The sequence below is a fragment of the Cetorhinus maximus genome, chromosome 12, assembly GCF_964194155.1.
Source record: "Cetorhinus maximus chromosome 12, sCetMax3.hap1.1, whole genome shotgun sequence".
Taxonomy (NCBI): Eukaryota; Metazoa; Chordata; class Chondrichthyes; order Lamniformes; family Cetorhinidae; genus Cetorhinus; species Cetorhinus maximus.
The window spans coordinates 24,385,314-24,403,562 of record NC_135890.1 but is presented as its reverse complement, the minus strand read 5'-3'; the positions used below and the strand labels follow the sequence as shown (position 1 = coordinate 24,403,562).

At 40.0% G+C, this 18,249-nt stretch overlaps 1 protein-coding gene across 3 annotated transcripts in view; it reads left to right on the top strand.

Moving 5' to 3' along the window:
* rint1 (RAD50 interactor 1) overlaps positions 1–18,249 on the top strand; it is a 46,698-nt gene that overhangs the window by 26,046 nt on the left and 2,403 nt on the right. For all 3 annotated transcript variants that reach the window (XM_078553186.1, XM_078553187.1, XM_078553188.1), the window contains 3 exons: positions 5,475–5,674; positions 8,796–9,010; positions 13,224–13,404. In XM_078553186.1, the coding sequence (XP_078409312.1) occupies positions 5,475–5,674; positions 8,796–9,010; positions 13,224–13,404 (596 nt within the window). The remainder of the gene's footprint in view (positions 1–5,474; positions 5,675–8,795; positions 9,011–13,223; positions 13,405–18,249) is intronic.

The following is an 18,249-nucleotide window of genomic DNA, read 5'->3' as shown; positions in this document are numbered from 1 at the left end:
AGATACTGTAAGTACTTAAGAAAGCTAATGGAATACTATTCTTTATTACAAGAGGAATTTAACCTAAAAGTAAAGATGTTATGCTTCAGTTATACAGGGCATTGGTGAGACCGCATCTCGAATGCTGTGTGCAGTTTCGGTCTCCTTAGTTAAGGAAGGATGTAAATGCTTCGGAGGCTGTTCAGAGGAGGTTTACCAGATTGATACCTGGAATGAGCGGGTTGTCGTATAGGGAAAGATTGGACAGATTGGGCTTATTTCTACTGGAGTTTAGAAGAGTGAGGGGTGATTTGATTGAAGTATATAAGACCCTGAATGCTCTTGACAAGGTGGAAGTGGAAAGGATGCTTCCTCTTATGGGTGAGTCCAGAACTAGGGGGCACTGTTTTAAAATTAGGGGTCGCCCTTTTGGGACAGGGATGAGGAGAAATTTTTCTCTGATGGTTGTGCAACTTGGAATTCTCTGCCTCAGAAGATGGTGGAGGCGGTATCATTGAATATTTTAAAGGCAGAGCTAGATAGGTTCTTGTTAGGCAAGGGAATCAAAGGTTATTGGGGGTAGATGGGAATGTGGAATTCGAAACAGAAGCAGATTGGCCATGATCTTATTGAATGGTGGAGCAGGCTCGAGGGTCAAATGGCCTACTCCTGCTCCTATTCCTTGTGTTCTTATGTCATTGGCTTGGCAATGAGTGTATGCTGATGGATTTAGCAGGCTTGTGACTATGAGTTGGTGACCTTGTCCTGCCAGGAGATGGTGAGTAAATGTCTGAGACAGCGAAGGTGTAAACTGTTCAGCTTTTTCTCCTGCCTAGCATATGTTGTCCAGGTCTCTCCACTCTAGAGGAGTATGCTGAGGATGCAGGCTTGGTAAACTTAGTGTTTGGTGTTCTTAGTCTGGTTGCTGTTTTTCCACACTCCCTTACTCAGCTTGGGCATAACAGCTGCAGCTTTTGCGATCCATGAGTTGATTTCAGCATCAAGCAATAGATTGCTGGTGATTGTGGAGCTTAGATATGTGAAGCTATCAACAAACTCCAGTATCACATTGCCAATGCTGATTGATGGCTATATGGCAACTTCCTGGTCCATGGCATTTGTCTTCCTGATGCTGATGGTCAAACCAAATTTTTTTTTTTTACAGGCGATGAGACAGTGACCTTATGCATTAGTCTATTATGTAGCACCTTATGAAAGGCCTTTTGGGAATCTGGATTGGTGACATCTACTGCACTACCCTTCTCCATTCTTTCTGTTAGCTCCAATAAAGTACAGTACTTCACTTTCTTGTGTCCCAAGTATATTGTGGTGTACATTTACAAGGTTAATTTGTAGAGCTCTATATTCATTTCATAAAGTTGCAACTGACAAAAGATGACATGGAAGGTAAGAATAATTTTCAGGTCCCCAACTCCTTTGCTTTCTTGGAAAAGGTATAATTCACCCACCCTAGCATGAACTTTGCTCAACTTATTTAATTCTTGACTGCAAAGTTTCTCCTTATCCAACAAAGATAACTGAGAAAAATGTAGAATACTTACCTAACTTTACTCATCTTTTTTTTACTTTGGTGGAACCAAAAGAAAAATGCATACAGAATACTCAGAACTCAACTTTATCACTAATATGTTATCTTTTTTTCATGTACTACAATAATTTCTGTACATTCTATTAATTTTTTTAAAAATTTGTTCTCCAACTTGAGGGCAATTCAGGCAAAGTCGTATTTATTGCCCACCCTTAGCTTCCCTGGGAAAGGACTTCTCCTTGAACCTCTGCAAGCTAGTGTTGATGAGCTTACAATGGTGTTAGGTAGGGAATTCCAGGATTTTGACAATATGGCAATGAAGGAACCAGTGATAAATGTTAAAGTCAGGATTGTGTGTGACTTGAAGAGTGACTTGGAGATGAGAGTGTAGCAGTTACATTGCTGCTTTTGTTCTTCTCAGTGGCAGAGTTTGCAGGACTGAGAAGTGGCGGCAGGGTTGTATATTGAATTTGGCAGCAGGATACCAATCAAGCACACTGCTCTATTGTAGGTGTTAAATTTTGTGAAAGTTCTGGCAGCATCTATCCATGGGAGTGGTGGTATTCTATCATGCTCCCGACTTGCATCTTGCACATGATAGAAAGGCTTTGATGGGTCAGGAGGTGAGCCACTTGTTTCGAAGTATCAGCTTCTACCCTGTCACAGTGTTGATATGACTAGTCCAGTTCAACTTCTGAGAAATGGTAACACTCCGGGTGTTGATGTTGGGGGTTTGGCAATTGTGGTACCATTGACAGCCACAGGAAGCTGGATGAGCCTCTTCTTGCTGAGAAGGTCTTATGTAACTTGAATTTTCTCTGCCATTTATCAGCTGAGCCTGGATATTATCCAGGTCAGGCTTTAGGCTCAGATGGGTTGCTTCATTATTGACGGAATTGTGAATACAGTTGAGCATTGTAGAATTTTCTGTGAACAGCCACATTCCTGACCTCATGACAGGGAAGGTCGTTGATGATGCATCTGTTGACAGTTGGGTTACGAAGACTGCCGTGAGGCAGCGATGTCATAGGTTCCCAAAGATTGGTCTCCAACAGCCATGACAGTTTTTCTTTGTGTCAGATATAACTCCAGGCACCAAAGGGTGACTGACTCTGTGATGTCGGTTCTTCTAATGGTATCTTGATGTGGGCAATTACTCCTTTCTCTCCTCTGGCATTTAGCTGTTGTGTCCATATCTGGATCAAGACTATGATTCTGCAGCTCAGTGGTTCTGCCAAAATTAAACTGAGTATCAGAAATCAGACTATTCTGTTGTTGAGAGTCTGTCGTTCTGAATAGGAGAAACCTGACATCATTCCATGTTAATGGACAGCTTCCAGTGTCACAATTGCACTGGAATTGATTGGCTGGTTTTATTTTTCATGGTTAAAGTGCTACAGGTAAGGTGTTGTCAGGACCTATAACCTTGGCTGTGAATAGTGTACTCAACTACTACTTAATGTTGTATGGTGTAAACTGAATGGCTGAATATTGGTGCGTGTAATGTTTGAAGGAGGCTGATTAGGATTCTCTATTTGGCTGAGGTTGCTTACAAACTTCAAACTTACAGATCTCATATCTTGAACTTGCATTATGCTCCACCATGTTTAAGGATTGGAATGTTCATGGAGCTTCCTTCCTGGTCCTTTATCTTCGTGTGCCACCATTCTCTACTGACTGTAGAAGGACAAAAGAACTTTGTTCTGCTCTGTTGGTCTTGGGATGTATAACTTTGCCAACAGCCTTTGGTATTTAACAAACAGGTAGTCGTTTTGTAGTTTCATTAGGTTTTTGCTTCACTCTAAGTTATGCTTGGTGCAGTTCCTGCCAGGACATTCTACACTTTCCATTGTACCATAATTAAAGAAAGAAAGAATTACGTTTGTATAGCACTTTTCATGACCACTGGACATCTCAAACGCTTTACAGCCAATGAAGTACTTTTTGAAGTGTAATCACTTGTAATGTAGGAAACGTAACAGCTAATATGTGCACAGCAAATTCCCACAAACAGCAATGCAATAATGACCAGTTAATCTTTTTGTGACATTGATTGAGGGATAGATATCGGCCAGGACACCAGGGATAGCTCCCCTGCACTTCTTCGAACTAGTTGTCTACTGGCTTGATGGTGATGGAGGTGCGAGAGATGTACTGGACCATGAGGTTACAGATTGTGGTAGTATACAATTTCACTGCTTTTGGCCCACAGTACCTCATTTTCCCAGTTTTGGACTGCTTTTTCTCTCCCACTTGGCATAGCAGTAGTGCTACAGTACACAATGGAGGTTGTCCTCACTGTAACCTGAGACTTTGTCTTCATAAATAATCCTACCAATGTGGACAGATATGTCGGCAGTAGATAGGTTGATCAGAATGAGTTCAAGTAAGTAATTTGCATCACTTCAGTTAGAAACTGTTACAAATTTTTTTTTAAGTTAAAACAATGTAGCAACTTCTATTTATATAGTACCTTTAACATAATAAAACATCCCATGGTGCATCTGAGGAGTATTATAAACCAAAATTTGAAACTGAGTCTCATAAGGTGACATAGCCAAAAGCATGTTCAAAGAGATAGATCTTGAGTGTGTTCAAAGAGAAAAGGGAAGTTTAGGGAGCAAACTCCAGAGATTAGGGCCTAGGCAACTGAAGGCATGGCCACCATTGGTGGAGCAGTTAAAATTGGCAATGTTCAAGAGGCCTGAATTAGAACATAGACCTTGCAGGATTATCCACCTGTTGGAAATTAGAGATGGGGAGAGTTGAGACCATGGAGGGAGATGAAAGCAAGAATGAAAATTTTAAAATTGAGCTGTTGCTTAATGGAGAACCAATATTGATCCGCAAGCAATGGCGTGATGGAATGAAGTCTTGCTGCAAGTAAGGACGTGGGCAGCAGATTTTTGGATGACGTCAAGTTTACGGAGGGTAGAATGTGGGAGATGGCCAACAGTGCAATGGAATAGCCTAGTCTTGGCAAAAAGACATGGATCAGGGTTTCAGCAGCAAACGAACTGAGGTAGGAGCAGAGTCGGGGAATGTTGTGTAGTTGGAAATGGGCATTCTTAGTGATGGTGCACATACAGGGGTGAGAGCTCGTCTTGGGGCCAATTCTGACAGCAAGGATTTTGAACAGTCTGATTCTGGAATTGGTAGCTTAGGAAGTTTTTGGTGCAGACTGAAGGCAATGGCTTCAGTCTTCCCAATATTTGATTGGAGGAAATTTCTGCTCATCCAACACTGGATGTCAGTCAAGCAGTCTGATAATTTAGCGACAATGGACTCAAGAGAGGTGATGGTGAGGTGGAGCTAGGTGTCGTCAGCGTACATGTGAAAAATAACACTTGAGTTTTCAGATGGTGTCACTAAGGTGCAGCATTTATATGAGAAATAGGAGGAGGTCAAGGATTGATCCTTGGGGGTTAAGAGATAATGCTTCGGAAACAGGGAGAAAAGCTATTGCAGGTGATTCTATGGCTACGTTTATACATTTAGTTAGATAAGAATGGAACTAGGTGAATGCAGTCCCATTCAGCTGGATGACGGTGGAGAAACATTGGCGAAGAACAGTGTGGTCAATCATGCCAAAGCTGTAGACAGGGCAAGTAGGGATAGTTTACCTTTGTCACAGTCATATAGGATGTCAGAAAGATTTTTAAGAAAGATGGTATTTAAGGGATGAAGTGCCACCTGTATCTGACTCAGTTGCTAAAGCTAATATTGCCATCAGGAATCATTATCGGGTTGAATTTTGTACGTTTTTCTGATTTTTTAAAATTTTAATCCATATTCGTAATTAGTTTCGGAGTTGGATTTTAAAAAAAGGGAATTTTGTGAGTTTGTTAGGAGCAAATTGCAGGGATTTTTTTGTATACATATTTGCTTTTCCATTTCCTATTCCTTCACTGCTGTGTAAATTAGATTTTCATGTTTATCTTAACAGACCGGTACAAGGGCCTTCCTACAGCAGCCCGAAAACTGCAGTTTTTGAAACTACAGAAAGAGCTAATTGATGATTTCAGGATTCGTCTAACTCAAGTGATGAAGGAGGAGACCCGTTCTCCTCTAGGATCCCGTTACTGTGCCATTCTGAATGCTGTCAACTATATAGCAGCAGTGTTAGCAGATTGGGCAGACAATGTGGTAAGAACATTCATACCTCTGCTAGAGTAGTTATGTAATGCTTGTTTTTGATGGAAAGAAGGAAACCATCTGTTGCAAAATAACTAAATGCTTTAAGTATCTCTGCCAGTAGAGTAATGTGGACTAGAATAGGTTGACAGTGTTATGGCATTAAGTGAAAGGCTTCTATTTGTATAATGGCCCATTACATCTATTGAACCCTTCAAAGTGCTTACAAACAGTTAATTACTTTGAATAGTTAATTTGACTGCCATTTTGTAGACAGCATGATTGATCTTTGGTAGTGATTGCTCATGAGAATTGACCAGTGATCTTTAACTATTAGAATGGGCAGACAAGGTTTTGGCTAAACAGTGATTTGAAAGAATAGCCCCTTTAAAATGCTAAACTCCCACACCATCAGGCTAGATTGTGCACTAAATGTTACTAGTACAGTGCAATATTTCAAATATTTAATTTTGTTAATCAGTGAAAACAACTGAAAGAAATTTCTGGTGCAATTTAGAGACTTGAGTATTGCTGAAAAAAAGAGACATGTCGAAGCTTTTCATCTTGCACTCATCAGGACACTTTGCAAGAATACCAATGTCATGGGAAAACAACAATTTATATTGTATGAGAAGAGAGTGCTAGTTGGTTGGGAAGTGGACTCTGGTAGAGGCGTTGCCATGGAGAATGCACCAGTGATGGTGACTGACAGTTAACTGCCAGGCATAGTTTGAAATTTAAGCCAGGCAGCTTGACCTGATTGCTCAAGGCATTGCGCTGGGGAATGAATCAGTGAATTGCTGTCACTTATTTTGTTTAGCTGAAACAGGTGCAATGTGTGTACACGTTCTTTCTGTCTGCAAAGAACAGGACCTTGTGTGTTAATATATGTAGCTTCCAGTATACACAAATGCGCTATACTGTGAGCCTGACCAACAATCATAAATTGGTTGTCGGCATAATTCTTAGCATAATGAGGATTATTTAGCAAATATTGTCCACTCATGAATCACATCTAATATTCAACACTGTGTTTTGAGTATTGCAAGCATGGGCTGGTTGGGTATGGTCTGTACCTTGCCCGTTGCGAACAGCTGCTGGGACATGCTGTTTGATAAAACCCACCAGTCTTTGAGATGCATGGCCTACATACCTAGCATCACACTGGCACTGAAATTCATATACCACATTACTCATTTGTGTGATAAGCAGAATGTCTTTTTAGCTTGATGGCAGCACCCTGTTAGTGCATAGTAACAGTGTGAAAGAGCTAGCTTCACCTGTTGATCAAATTTTGTGATACCTCACCCTTTCAGGGTAATCTGAGGAAGGCTGGGCACTTTTCAGGGCCAAAAGTGATGCCCTCAGGCCCTTTCATGAGTTTGCATGATATACAGCATGAAATGATCTGATCAGGGGAGCCATTATCCCACAGGATGCCTTTGATGTGTCCTATTTCAGCATCAAGCTTGCATGGTGAGCAAATGGTTCAGGGTTGCCGATAAGACCAATCTTATAGCATGTGGAACTGTAAGAATCAACATGTATATTGACCAATGAAGGAAGCCTTGCGGGAGACTGTGGTAGAGAAACCTCTGGCAGATTTCTCAACTAGTATGTCAAGGAAGGGGAGTGCTGCTCCATTTGAAACGCAGGATGAAGCCCATTAAGACATGCAAGAAATTATTACATGCAGTTGTGGATTTAAATATAGCAAATGTATCATCCACATATCATACGATCCACATATCGGCAAGGTACAGACCTGTTTTTTATTCATTCACAGGATATGGGCTTCGCTGGCTGGGCCAGCATTTATTGCCCATCCCTGGTTGCCCTTGAAAAGGTGATGGCGAGCTGCCTTCTTGAACTGATGCAATCCATATGGTGTAATTACACCCACAGTGCTGTTAGGAAGGGAGTTCCAGGATTTTGACCCAGTGACCCAATGAAGGAACATTAATATATTTCCAAGTCAGGATGGTGAGTGACTTGGAGGGGAACTTCCAAGTGGTGGTGTTCCCATCTAGCTGCTGCGCTTGCCTTCTAGATGGTAGTGGTCGTGGGCTTGGAAGGTGCTGTGGAAGGAGCCTTGGTGAATGAGGTTACAGATTGTGTTCGAGTACAATTCTTCTGCTGCCGATAGCCCAAAGTGCCTCATGGATGGCTAGTTTTGAGTTGCTAGATCTGTTCGAAATCTATCCCATTTAGCACGGTGGGTGTACCACACAACACAATGGAGGATATCCTCCATGTGAAGGCGGGACTTTGTCTCCACAACGACTGTGCAGTGGTCACTCCTATCGATACTGTCATGGATCGTACCCAACCAGCCTGTGCTTGCAAAACTCTGTCCAACATTAGATGTGATTCTGCTATTGGACAACAAGTTTTTAAATAATCTTCAGTGTGCTAAGGATTACACTGTCAACCAATTACAGATTGTTGGTTGGGCTCACAGCGTGGCGCATTTACATGTACTGGAAGCTACATATATTAATACACAGGACCGTGACAGAAAAAATATGTACACACATGGTGCCTGTTTCAGCTAAACAGCCATTAGCTGACTCATTCCTCAAGGCAATGGCCTTGGCCAAGTAGAGTCAATCTGCCTGGCTTAAATTTCAAACAATGCTTGGCAGTTAACTGTCAGTCACCATCACTGGTGCATTCTCCATGGCAACACCTCTACCAATCACAATCCACTTGCCAACCAATCAGCACTCTCTTCTCATACAGTATAAGTTGTTATTTTCCCTTGACATTGGTATTTTGTGAAGTGTCCTGATGGGTGCAAGATGAAAAGCTTCAACATGTTCCTTTTTTTCAGCAATATTCAAGTTCTGTTCTCCAAATGACAATTTAGAGACTGTTGGATCACACTCATCCTTTTTAAATTAATAAGCCAAGTGTTGTGAAGCTCTGTTTAATAATATTACTAATATTGTGAATTGTTTTACTTTATGGAAAATAATCATATGCAATACAGTGATGGAGAAGCAGTGAGTTATATTACATATAAGATTGTGCATCTGACATTTTAGTAATTAAGGGGAATAAAGTACATGTTTATGAAATTGGGTCAAAGAGCTATTTCCCAAGCTTAGAAACGTAATTCCCTTTTGTGTAGTTCTTCTTGCAGCTTCAGCAAGCAGCACTCGAGGTTTGTGGAGCGAGCAACACTATGACTGAGTTACAGCTTGGCCAGCTGGCCTCTCTTGAAAGCTCTGTCTTTGATAATATGATTGATTTGCTAGAGCGCCTGCGATATGACATGTTGACACGACAAGTAGAGCATGTCTTTAGAGAAGTGAAGGACAAAGCAAAACCTTACAAGAAGGAAAGGTGAATATTTTGGAAATCTGAGCCGCTGTTATATTGCATTATCATGTATAACTGGAGAAATAAATGTCATTTCAATTAGTACATTAAGATTTCATGACATCAGAATTGGCATTGAATATTAATAAATTGATTGCTATTAAACTCTATGGCATCAATAGGGGAGGGGAAAAAAACAAAGGAAATTGATGGCTTCTCTCTCTAGATTGGGAGAAATAGTTAATCAAGGTTTTTCTGATATCTTGAAATTTTTGATATCTTCCCAATTTGCTGCAGTGCCCATTAAAGGAATCTAATACTATTTAGTTACAAATAACCCAGAAGGATTGAATTTATTTCAAAACATCTGCAGTTATGTAGGCAGAGGTACAGTAGAGTTAGTATTCTTGGGAGTTGTTCAGCATCCATGCAAAGTTTACAGGTTGAATTCTGCATCATCCCCATCTCTCCAGTTTTTTTTTCCTCCTTTGCTGCTGAAGGCAGCATCATATTGGAGTGTTGGCAGCTTTCTGGAACTTTACCCAAGCTGGGCTGTCTCCATTAGTGAATCTAGATATTGTCACAGCCAAATCTGATTTTGGCCTTGCTTGACATCCATGCGTGCATGTTCCATCTGGCATCTTTACATCATGTTTGGGAGTCCCTGCAGAAGTCAACTGACTTAATCCAGACCAGAAATTAAACTTGGGAAATTCCAGGCTTGTATGCCTCAGGATTATACACTGATGTCCACTCACCTACTGAACCATTGGTAAAATCCAACATTTAGCCCAGAATTTGGGATGCGAGTAACATTGAGGCTATCGGCACTCACCATTGTAATGGAGGAAATATGGCATCACATTCTACAGTACTCGCCTGAATAATTAAATGCAACAATCAAGAAATTGCTGTCAGAGATACCTTACTCCTCCACAGGGTGCGCAGTTAAGGTCTTCACCGATAGACTGGTTATTGATATGACTACAACGGTAGGAACCTGATGTACTTGTCCATTAGCTTCCACACTAAACACAACTGAAAAAGTTAGGGTTGGTGCATTAAGGTGTAGGTGAGTTTTTAATGATATGATAACTATTGCTGAACCAGCTCTCTGACCCCGAACAATTAATTTTACAAGTGTGGAGAGTCACAGATTCCCAGAAGAAAATTTGTGTCTGTAATTTTAAAAAGTCGAAGTTTTTTTTGTTTTTTTATGTCTTCATCCGCATCATTAATGTGGATATGGTAAATAGCTGAGGTCCCAACACTGATCCCTGTGGCACTCCACTGATTATAGTTTGCTAAGTTAAAAGTGACCCAACTCTTTGTTTCCTGTCAGTTAGCCAATCCTTTATCCACACTAATGTATCAACACCATAAGCTCTTATCTTGTGTAACAACCTTTTATATGGCACCTGATCAGTTGCCTTTTGGAAACCCAAATACACTACATCTACTAAATGTTACCCTTTGTCCACCCTACTTGTTACATCCTCAAAGAACTCTAATAAGTTTGTCAAACATGATTGCCCTTTCACAAAACCAAGTTGTATTAAGCCGGGTTGTATTATGATTTTTTAAAAATGTCTTGCTACTACTTCCTTAGTAATGGATTCTAGCATTTTCCCAATGAGAGATGTTAGGCTAACTGGCCTGTAGTTTCCTGCTTTCTGTCTCCCACCATTCTTGAACAGAAGTGTTACATTTGCAGTTTTCCAATCTGCTGGGATCTTTCCAGAATCTAGGCAATTTAGGAAGATTAACTTCAATACATCATCTATCTCTGCTGCCACTTCTTTTAAGATCTTAGGATGCAGGCCATCAGGTCCGGGGGACTTGTCAACCTTTAGTCCCATTAGTTGGCCAGTACTTTCCTTCTAGTTATTGTGATTGTTTTAAGCTCTCCCCTCCCATTTGCTTCTTTATTTTCTCTTATTTTTGGGATGTTTTTTGTGTCTTCTACTGTGAAGAGATACTAAATACTTGTTCAAAGTCTCTGCCATTTCCTTGATTCCCATTATTAATTCCTGTTTCATCCTCTAAAGGACCAATGCTTACTTTAGCTGCTCTTTTGCTTTTTATATACTGGTAGAAGCTTTTACTGTCTGCTTTCATATTTCTTGTTAGTTTTCTCTCATACTCTAAATTTTCCCTTTTTTTTAATGATCCTTTGCTGGTTTATAAAAACTTTTCAATCTTCTGGCCTACCACTAATCTTGGCAGGATTGTAAGCCTTTTCTTTCAGTTTTATACCATTCTTCCTTAGTTAGCCACGGATGGTGCATCCTTTCTTCCTCAATGAATATATCTTTGGGAGTTATGAATTATCTCCTCAAATGTCTGCCACTACTTCTCTACCATTTCATATTTTAATCTTTTTCCCGGTCCACTTTAGCTAACTCTGAACTCATTGTCTTGTGATTGTCTTTATTTAAGTTTATGACGCTACTTATAGACCTACATTTCTCACCCTCAAACTGAATGTGAAATTCTCTATCATGTTGTGGTCGTTCCTGCCTAGAGGATCATTTACTATGAAGGTCATTAATTAATCCTGTCTTCTTGCACATTACCAGATTTTGCTTTGTGCACATTTACATTTAATTTATATTTCTTTCTTTATACTTCCTGATTTGAACCGTGCATGTCTCAGTGAAGATTCTTCAATCTGATCAGTTGAAGAGCCTCTTTATTGCTTTCCCTGCTCACATACGCCACAGATCTCCTTTGGATGACGCCATCCTGGAAAAGATGCCAGATTAGAGGAAATCCCTGCGGACAAGCACGTAAAATGTCTGCGGGCAGCCATCAGTGAGGTGAACGGCAAGCATCATACCTTTGCCACTGATTGCCGAGTCCAGGCTATTAAATTTAATACAGAAGTTTCAAGTTTAGTGTGGCCAGCATGACATGGCATGTAGGATTGACTTAATCAATTTCATAAGTTTCAACAATTTGATTCACTTATGGAAGTTTTTTTCCCAAACTCTGTAAGGGCATTAACAAATTTAATTAGCAGCAAAAGGACCAGTACCGAGAACTTCAAAATGCAAATAAATGTATGCAATGTTTAAGATAAGAAGGGTGTGACTGAATGTTGTTTTGATGAACTGCATAGGGATTAGCTCTGATAAATTTCTTAAATGACATGGCAATGTTAAAATTTAAGAGTCTCCAAGGAATACAAAACAGTCGTGTTATGTATGGTTACTGGGGATGTTATTAACAATTTTAGTCCAACTTTCAGGGATCACTGAATAATTGCTTTCCAGTGCAGTATTAAATGTTGAGCAAGATCCACCAAGGGTTGGATTAAAGCGAATTAATATTTGATTATAATGAGCCAATGTTGAATCATTATAGTTAACATTGGTCAAAAAGCAGTTTTTACAAGGTTAAACCTTATTACATTTTATCTGGTTAAACTTAACAGGAGGTTTTGCACTCCCAAGCTTGATGAATGGTAGGCATAAAAAGAATTAAATACAAGTAGTTTGCCAGAAAATGTCATTAGTTCTGAAAAATCCTTCTATGGAAATGAGAAGTATTTTGCCGGTTGTTTCCCATTCTTTTGGGTAAAATGTTTCATGATTACCTATTATGTACTGTCTATTTCTACAAAATATGTTGAGTTCCCACTGAAGATTGAGATATTGATAAAACCTTTTCCTTTTTGTGTGTTTCTGTCTCTCTTCTGCCCTACCCCGTACCCATCACAAATGGGAAAAGCCTCCCATTATAAAAGGAATATTGTACCTGGTGGTTTTTTTTGACAGCAGCTACTTTTAATAATTTTATATTCTTATTGGACGCTTGTCAAGTTTGCACATGGAACCAACTACAATGATATAATTATATAGCACCTAACTGAAACTTGTAGATAACTTAATTATTCAAAGTTTGGTCTTTGACAAATATATTTTTTGCAACTCAGATTTTGCTACATCATAACTACTTCTGTTGTGGCTGAAATAACTTGCTTACCCCAGAATGTTCAGTTATACTGCCAATACCACATGGTTTATTTTTAAGAAAATAACATGCTACTGCTGCTGGTGTTTGCTCAGTTGAAGATGCATAGTATCGCTGTCATTTTGCTTATATTAACTACTACTAATTAACTCAATTTAAACTCGGTACATTCCATAAATAGGAATTGAAAATCCTTTGATAGTGTGTGGATATAATAGTACTAGTGCTACAGGATCTCTAATGCTGGTTATTTATTTTACAGATGGTTGTTTTTGCCATCTCAGTCAGACCAAGCAGTGATGTGTCTGTCTAGTTCAGCTTGTCCAATGTTACTGACTCTACGAGACCTATTGTTGCAGTTGGAGCAGGAACTCTGTCACTCGCTTTTCAAATCTTTTTGGCAAATGCTTGCTGAGAAGCTGGACTTGTTCATCTACCAGGATGTAAGCTACCAACAATTGAAAACTTAGTTTTTTTTTAAGAACAGATAAGACTGTGATTTTGGTTGTTTTAGCTGTTGCACCTTATATATTGAATTATTTTATAAGTCATTAAAGAAATAAAATTTAGTCTGTTGTTTGGGATTTCAAAAAAAGTTAAATGCTTTGTAATTTTTTCCATGGATCTTTCCAAACCAGTAAGACATAGCCATTTCTGTATTTCAGGAAACGATAATCAAAAAATATTCAAACTTTTGAATTTCATATAAAATAATAGGTGCATATGTGTTTCCTAGCTGGTTTTGGATCAGTATACAGGTACAGTACCTCAAATCTGCCTACCTGAAAACTGGTGGTGTCCTTAAACTGGAAATTATTTCCCGCACTCCAGCGAACCACGACCCTACCAACCCAGTTCAGAAAAGTTCAGGGAGTTGCCAAGTACTGATTGGCTTTGGTCGCCTGACATTTCCAGGCTCCAGCAAATCGTGACCGACCCAGTGCAGGTGTGGCAGAGACAGTTGAAGTCACCCAGGAAGAAGAAAAGACTCTTGCAGAATCTACTGAGGTAGAATATTTAGCTATGTATTGTACTTGGAATCAGGGCATATGCCTATTCTTGCTACAGTACAGGCTACCTGTATTGAGTTTTGATGTCATTAAGGCCACCCACATAGAAGCCCACAGGCTAAAATTCAAACATTGCACTTGATTCCCAAAAGCCTTTAAGTTTCATGGGCACTGGTTGCCTACTTGCAGCTGGCCCAATTCACTTCAAATAGAGTTATTAAAGAGTTCTGTACAATCTTGCATAAATAAAAAAAAAAGAGTTTTCAATAATAAGGTATTTTTAACATCATTTCAATTTTTTTTCTCATTTTAAACAGGGTGTGCTGATGTAGGGAAGTGGGGAAAAATTATTAAATCCAATGTGTGAGAAGTGAGTTCATCTCAGCAGCGACATGGCCGTTAACCAAAAGTGCTTTGCAATCAGATCAGTTGGTTTTCCTGTGTCCCCTATTCACTGAATTAAGATATTCCGATTTGAATTTTTTTTCCGAAAACCGGCAACACATGGACTCGGTCCTGTGGTTGGCGGATTTGAGGTACTCTACCTATGTAATGAATTGACCAAGCTACAAATACCAAAATATATAGAAATACATAGAAGTTACAACATGGAAACAGGCTATTTGACTTGAACAGTTTGTGTTGGGTGGTTATCCTCCATGTGAGCAAATAGTCCTAATCATATTTACTCACCCTGTTCCCCAATCCCATCAATGCCTTTTGATTCCATCCACCTATCAGAGCTAACCTTGAATATTTACAGCTTCTAACACAACCACCAAGCCTGGAAATGAATTCCATAACCTCACAACTTTATGTATTTTTCTAAATCTTTTTGTTTCTCTAAATCTCTTACACGTAACCTTGCATCTATAACCCCTCAACTAATAAACAGTCTGCTTCTATCTACCCTGTCTCATCCTTTCATAATTTATACTCTACTATCATATTGCCTATAATAAAAAGAGCTACAGGGAAAAAGGCAGGGAAGTAGGACCAGGTGAGTTGCTTTTGCAGAGAGCTGGCACATACATGAAGGGCCTCCTGTGCAGCAATCAGTCTATGATTCTATAACCTATATTCTAACAAAAAGACTCAATTTTTCAAGTCTTTCTTTTCATTTGCATTTCCTAATGCTAGGCACCATTCTAGTGAATCTGTGCTGCATGCTCTCCGAAGCCTCAATATTTTTCCAATAACATGGAACACAACACTGCACGTTGTACTTTAATTGAGGTCTTATTAAAGCTATATACAGGCTCATTCTTACCTCATGGCTTTTATACTTTATGCATCTTGCGATAAAACCTGATTCTATTTAGCCTTTCCAAAGCTTTATCAACCAGAGGTCCTGTGACTCTCCGCTCCAAATCACATTTCATGGTGGATGTATCACATGACCTAGTTTCCAGTACTTTTTCCATGAATTTGAATGCTTCGGGAGGTAACCTTGTCCACCTTTGATGCCCTAGTCCCAAATAAAACTTTCTCTCACCGTGGCTATTCTCCTGGCACAGCCCTCATCTCTAATTCCTTAAGTCCAAGGGATGCAGACTTGAAATGATATTGCAGGCTTAGTCAACCTCACCAGATCTGGCTTGACCACATAAAACTGCTCATTCTTCCACACATCCTGGAATGCAAAGATAACCCTGGCTTCTTTTCTGTACTGCAAACCATCGTAAACTTCTCTCCCCTGTCTCCTCCACCCTCGACACTCAGATCAAGACCATCCAATCAGCTGCCTCCGCTGCATCGTCCTTTTCACTAGCCGGGCCATACTTTCTCTTAAAACAACCCCAGCCCTAGCCCTGAGCTTAAATCTTTCTCTTTCTCGCCTATATTTCCTTATGCCCTCTCTGAGCTCATCTTGGCCATGATACTGCCTCTCCTGTTCCCTCAATCCTATTCCCACTGAACTGTTGACCACCTAACTTCCACCCCACCCCCTCTTAGTCCCATGTTAACCAATATTGTTAACAGTTCTGTCTCTTCAGGTATTGTTCCTCTCTTTAAATCTGTCATCATCACCTCCTCTCATAAAAAGCAACCCTTGACCTAATTGTCCTTGCAACTACCACCCAATCTCCAACCTCTCTTTCCTCACCAAAATCTTTGAAGGTCGCTCCCGACCATCCCCCACCCCCAAATCCATGCCTATATTTCCCAGAACTCAATGTTTGAATCCCTCCAATCAGGTTTTTTTAGCTGCAACAGTACCAAAATGACTCTTATCAAAGTCTCAAATTACATCATATCTGTGATAAAGGTAATCTATCCCTCATCATCCTTCTCAACCTGTGCAACCTTTACAGGATTGACCAACACCTTCCTTCTCCAATGCCAGTCCACTGGGAGTGACTGTTCTCACTTGGTTCTGTTCTTACCTATCATAGCAAAAGTACCACTTGCAATTGCTTCTCTTCTTACCCTGCACCATTACCTCTGGTGACCTCCCCAAGGATCTATCCTTGGCCCCTTCCTATTTCCCATCTACATGCTGCCCCTTGGCAACATCATCTGGAAGCACAGTGTTATTTTGAACAGGTGCACCAACAACACCCAGCTCTACCTCACCACCTCCTCTCTCCATTCCTCCATTGTTGCTTAATTATCAGACTGCTAACCCGACATCCAGTATTGGATGACCAAAAAAATTCCTCCATGGAATTATTGGGAAAACTGAAACCATTCTTTTTGGTCCTTGCTCCAAATTCTGTTCCCTAATTACCAAAACCATCCCTGTTCCTGGTAATAGTCTGAGACTAAAGTAGTCTGCTCACAACATTGATGTTATATTTGACCCTAAGATAACCTCCCAAACCCTATGTATGCCATCACTAACTCACCAAGACTTCTACAGCATCTTCTAAACCCACTACCTCTCCAACCTCAAAGACAAAGGGCAACAGATGCATGGGAATGCCACCGCCTGCAAATTCTCCTGCAAGCCACACACCATCCTGCCTTGGAGCTATATCGTTGTTCCTTCGCTGTCACTGGGTAAAAATCCTGGAACCCCCTTCTTAACAGCACTGTGGGTGTACCTACAACATGGACTGCAACAGTTCAAGACAGCTCAACGCCACCTTCTCAAGGGCATTTAGGTATGGGCGATAAATGCTGGTCTAGCCAGGAACGCCCACACCCCATGAAAGAATACAAAAAAACTAAGACCTCCTTAACTTTGCCCCTGTCTTAGCTCGCCTGTTGCTGAGATCCTCATTCATGCTTTTATTATCCCTAGACTTGGCTATTCCAAAGTATCCTTGGATGATCTCTCACTTCTAACACCTGCAAACTTAAGGTCACCTAAATCTCTGCTGCCCGTGTTTTAACTTGCCTAAGCCCCGTTCATTTATATCACCCAGTGTTCACTGGCCTCCTTGGTTCCCAGTCAAGCAAAGTCTTGATTTTCAAATTCTCATCCTTGTTTTTAATTCCCACCATGGCCTTGCCCGTCACTATTTTTGTAATCTCCTCCAACCCCACAATCCTCAGAGATATTTGCACTTATCTAATTCTGGCCTCTGAGCACCCCTGATTTATTCGCACCACCACTGATGGGCATGCCTTCAGTTGCCTAGTTCTAAGCTGTGGAATACCCTTCCTACACGCCTCTTGTCTATTTCGCATTCCTCCTGTAAGGCACTCTTTAAAACTTACCTCTTTGACCAATCCTTTGATGATCCAACCTAATATCTCCTCATGTGGCTTGGTGTGATATTTTGTTTTTTATTGTTTCTTTGAAGCACTTTAGATGTTTTACTACTTTAAGCAAGCTAAATACAAGTTGTTGTTCTAATGAGCCTTATTGGCATTGCACCAGCACACTTCCACTTTGCACACAGGATGCATTCTAATACACACAACCATGTAACCTCTTTGTAACTTGATAAAATTGGCAATTTGTGCAAATTGAGTAGTTTTTAATTGTGAGTGCTCATACTCATTTGCATAGGAAACAAAACCATAGGAGAGATGATATTTTTAGTTGATTGCTTGGGTGAAAGAACAATTTACCACTCAGATCCTGCTTATCAATTATGATATAATTTTCCAATTAACTGAAAACTGTGTACAAATTTTATATGAAGGAGGACATTGTCTATTGAATTTACTGCTATAGTTTTGTGGCATGGAGTGAGTTAAAGTTTTGGAGTTAATATAATATGTGCTCCTTTGAGATTTAAATATAAGTGCTTATTAAGGCTGCAGCTATCAGTTTGTAGTCAGTTGAATTTTTTAATTGTTTTGCTTTTACTTTCAATTGCATAG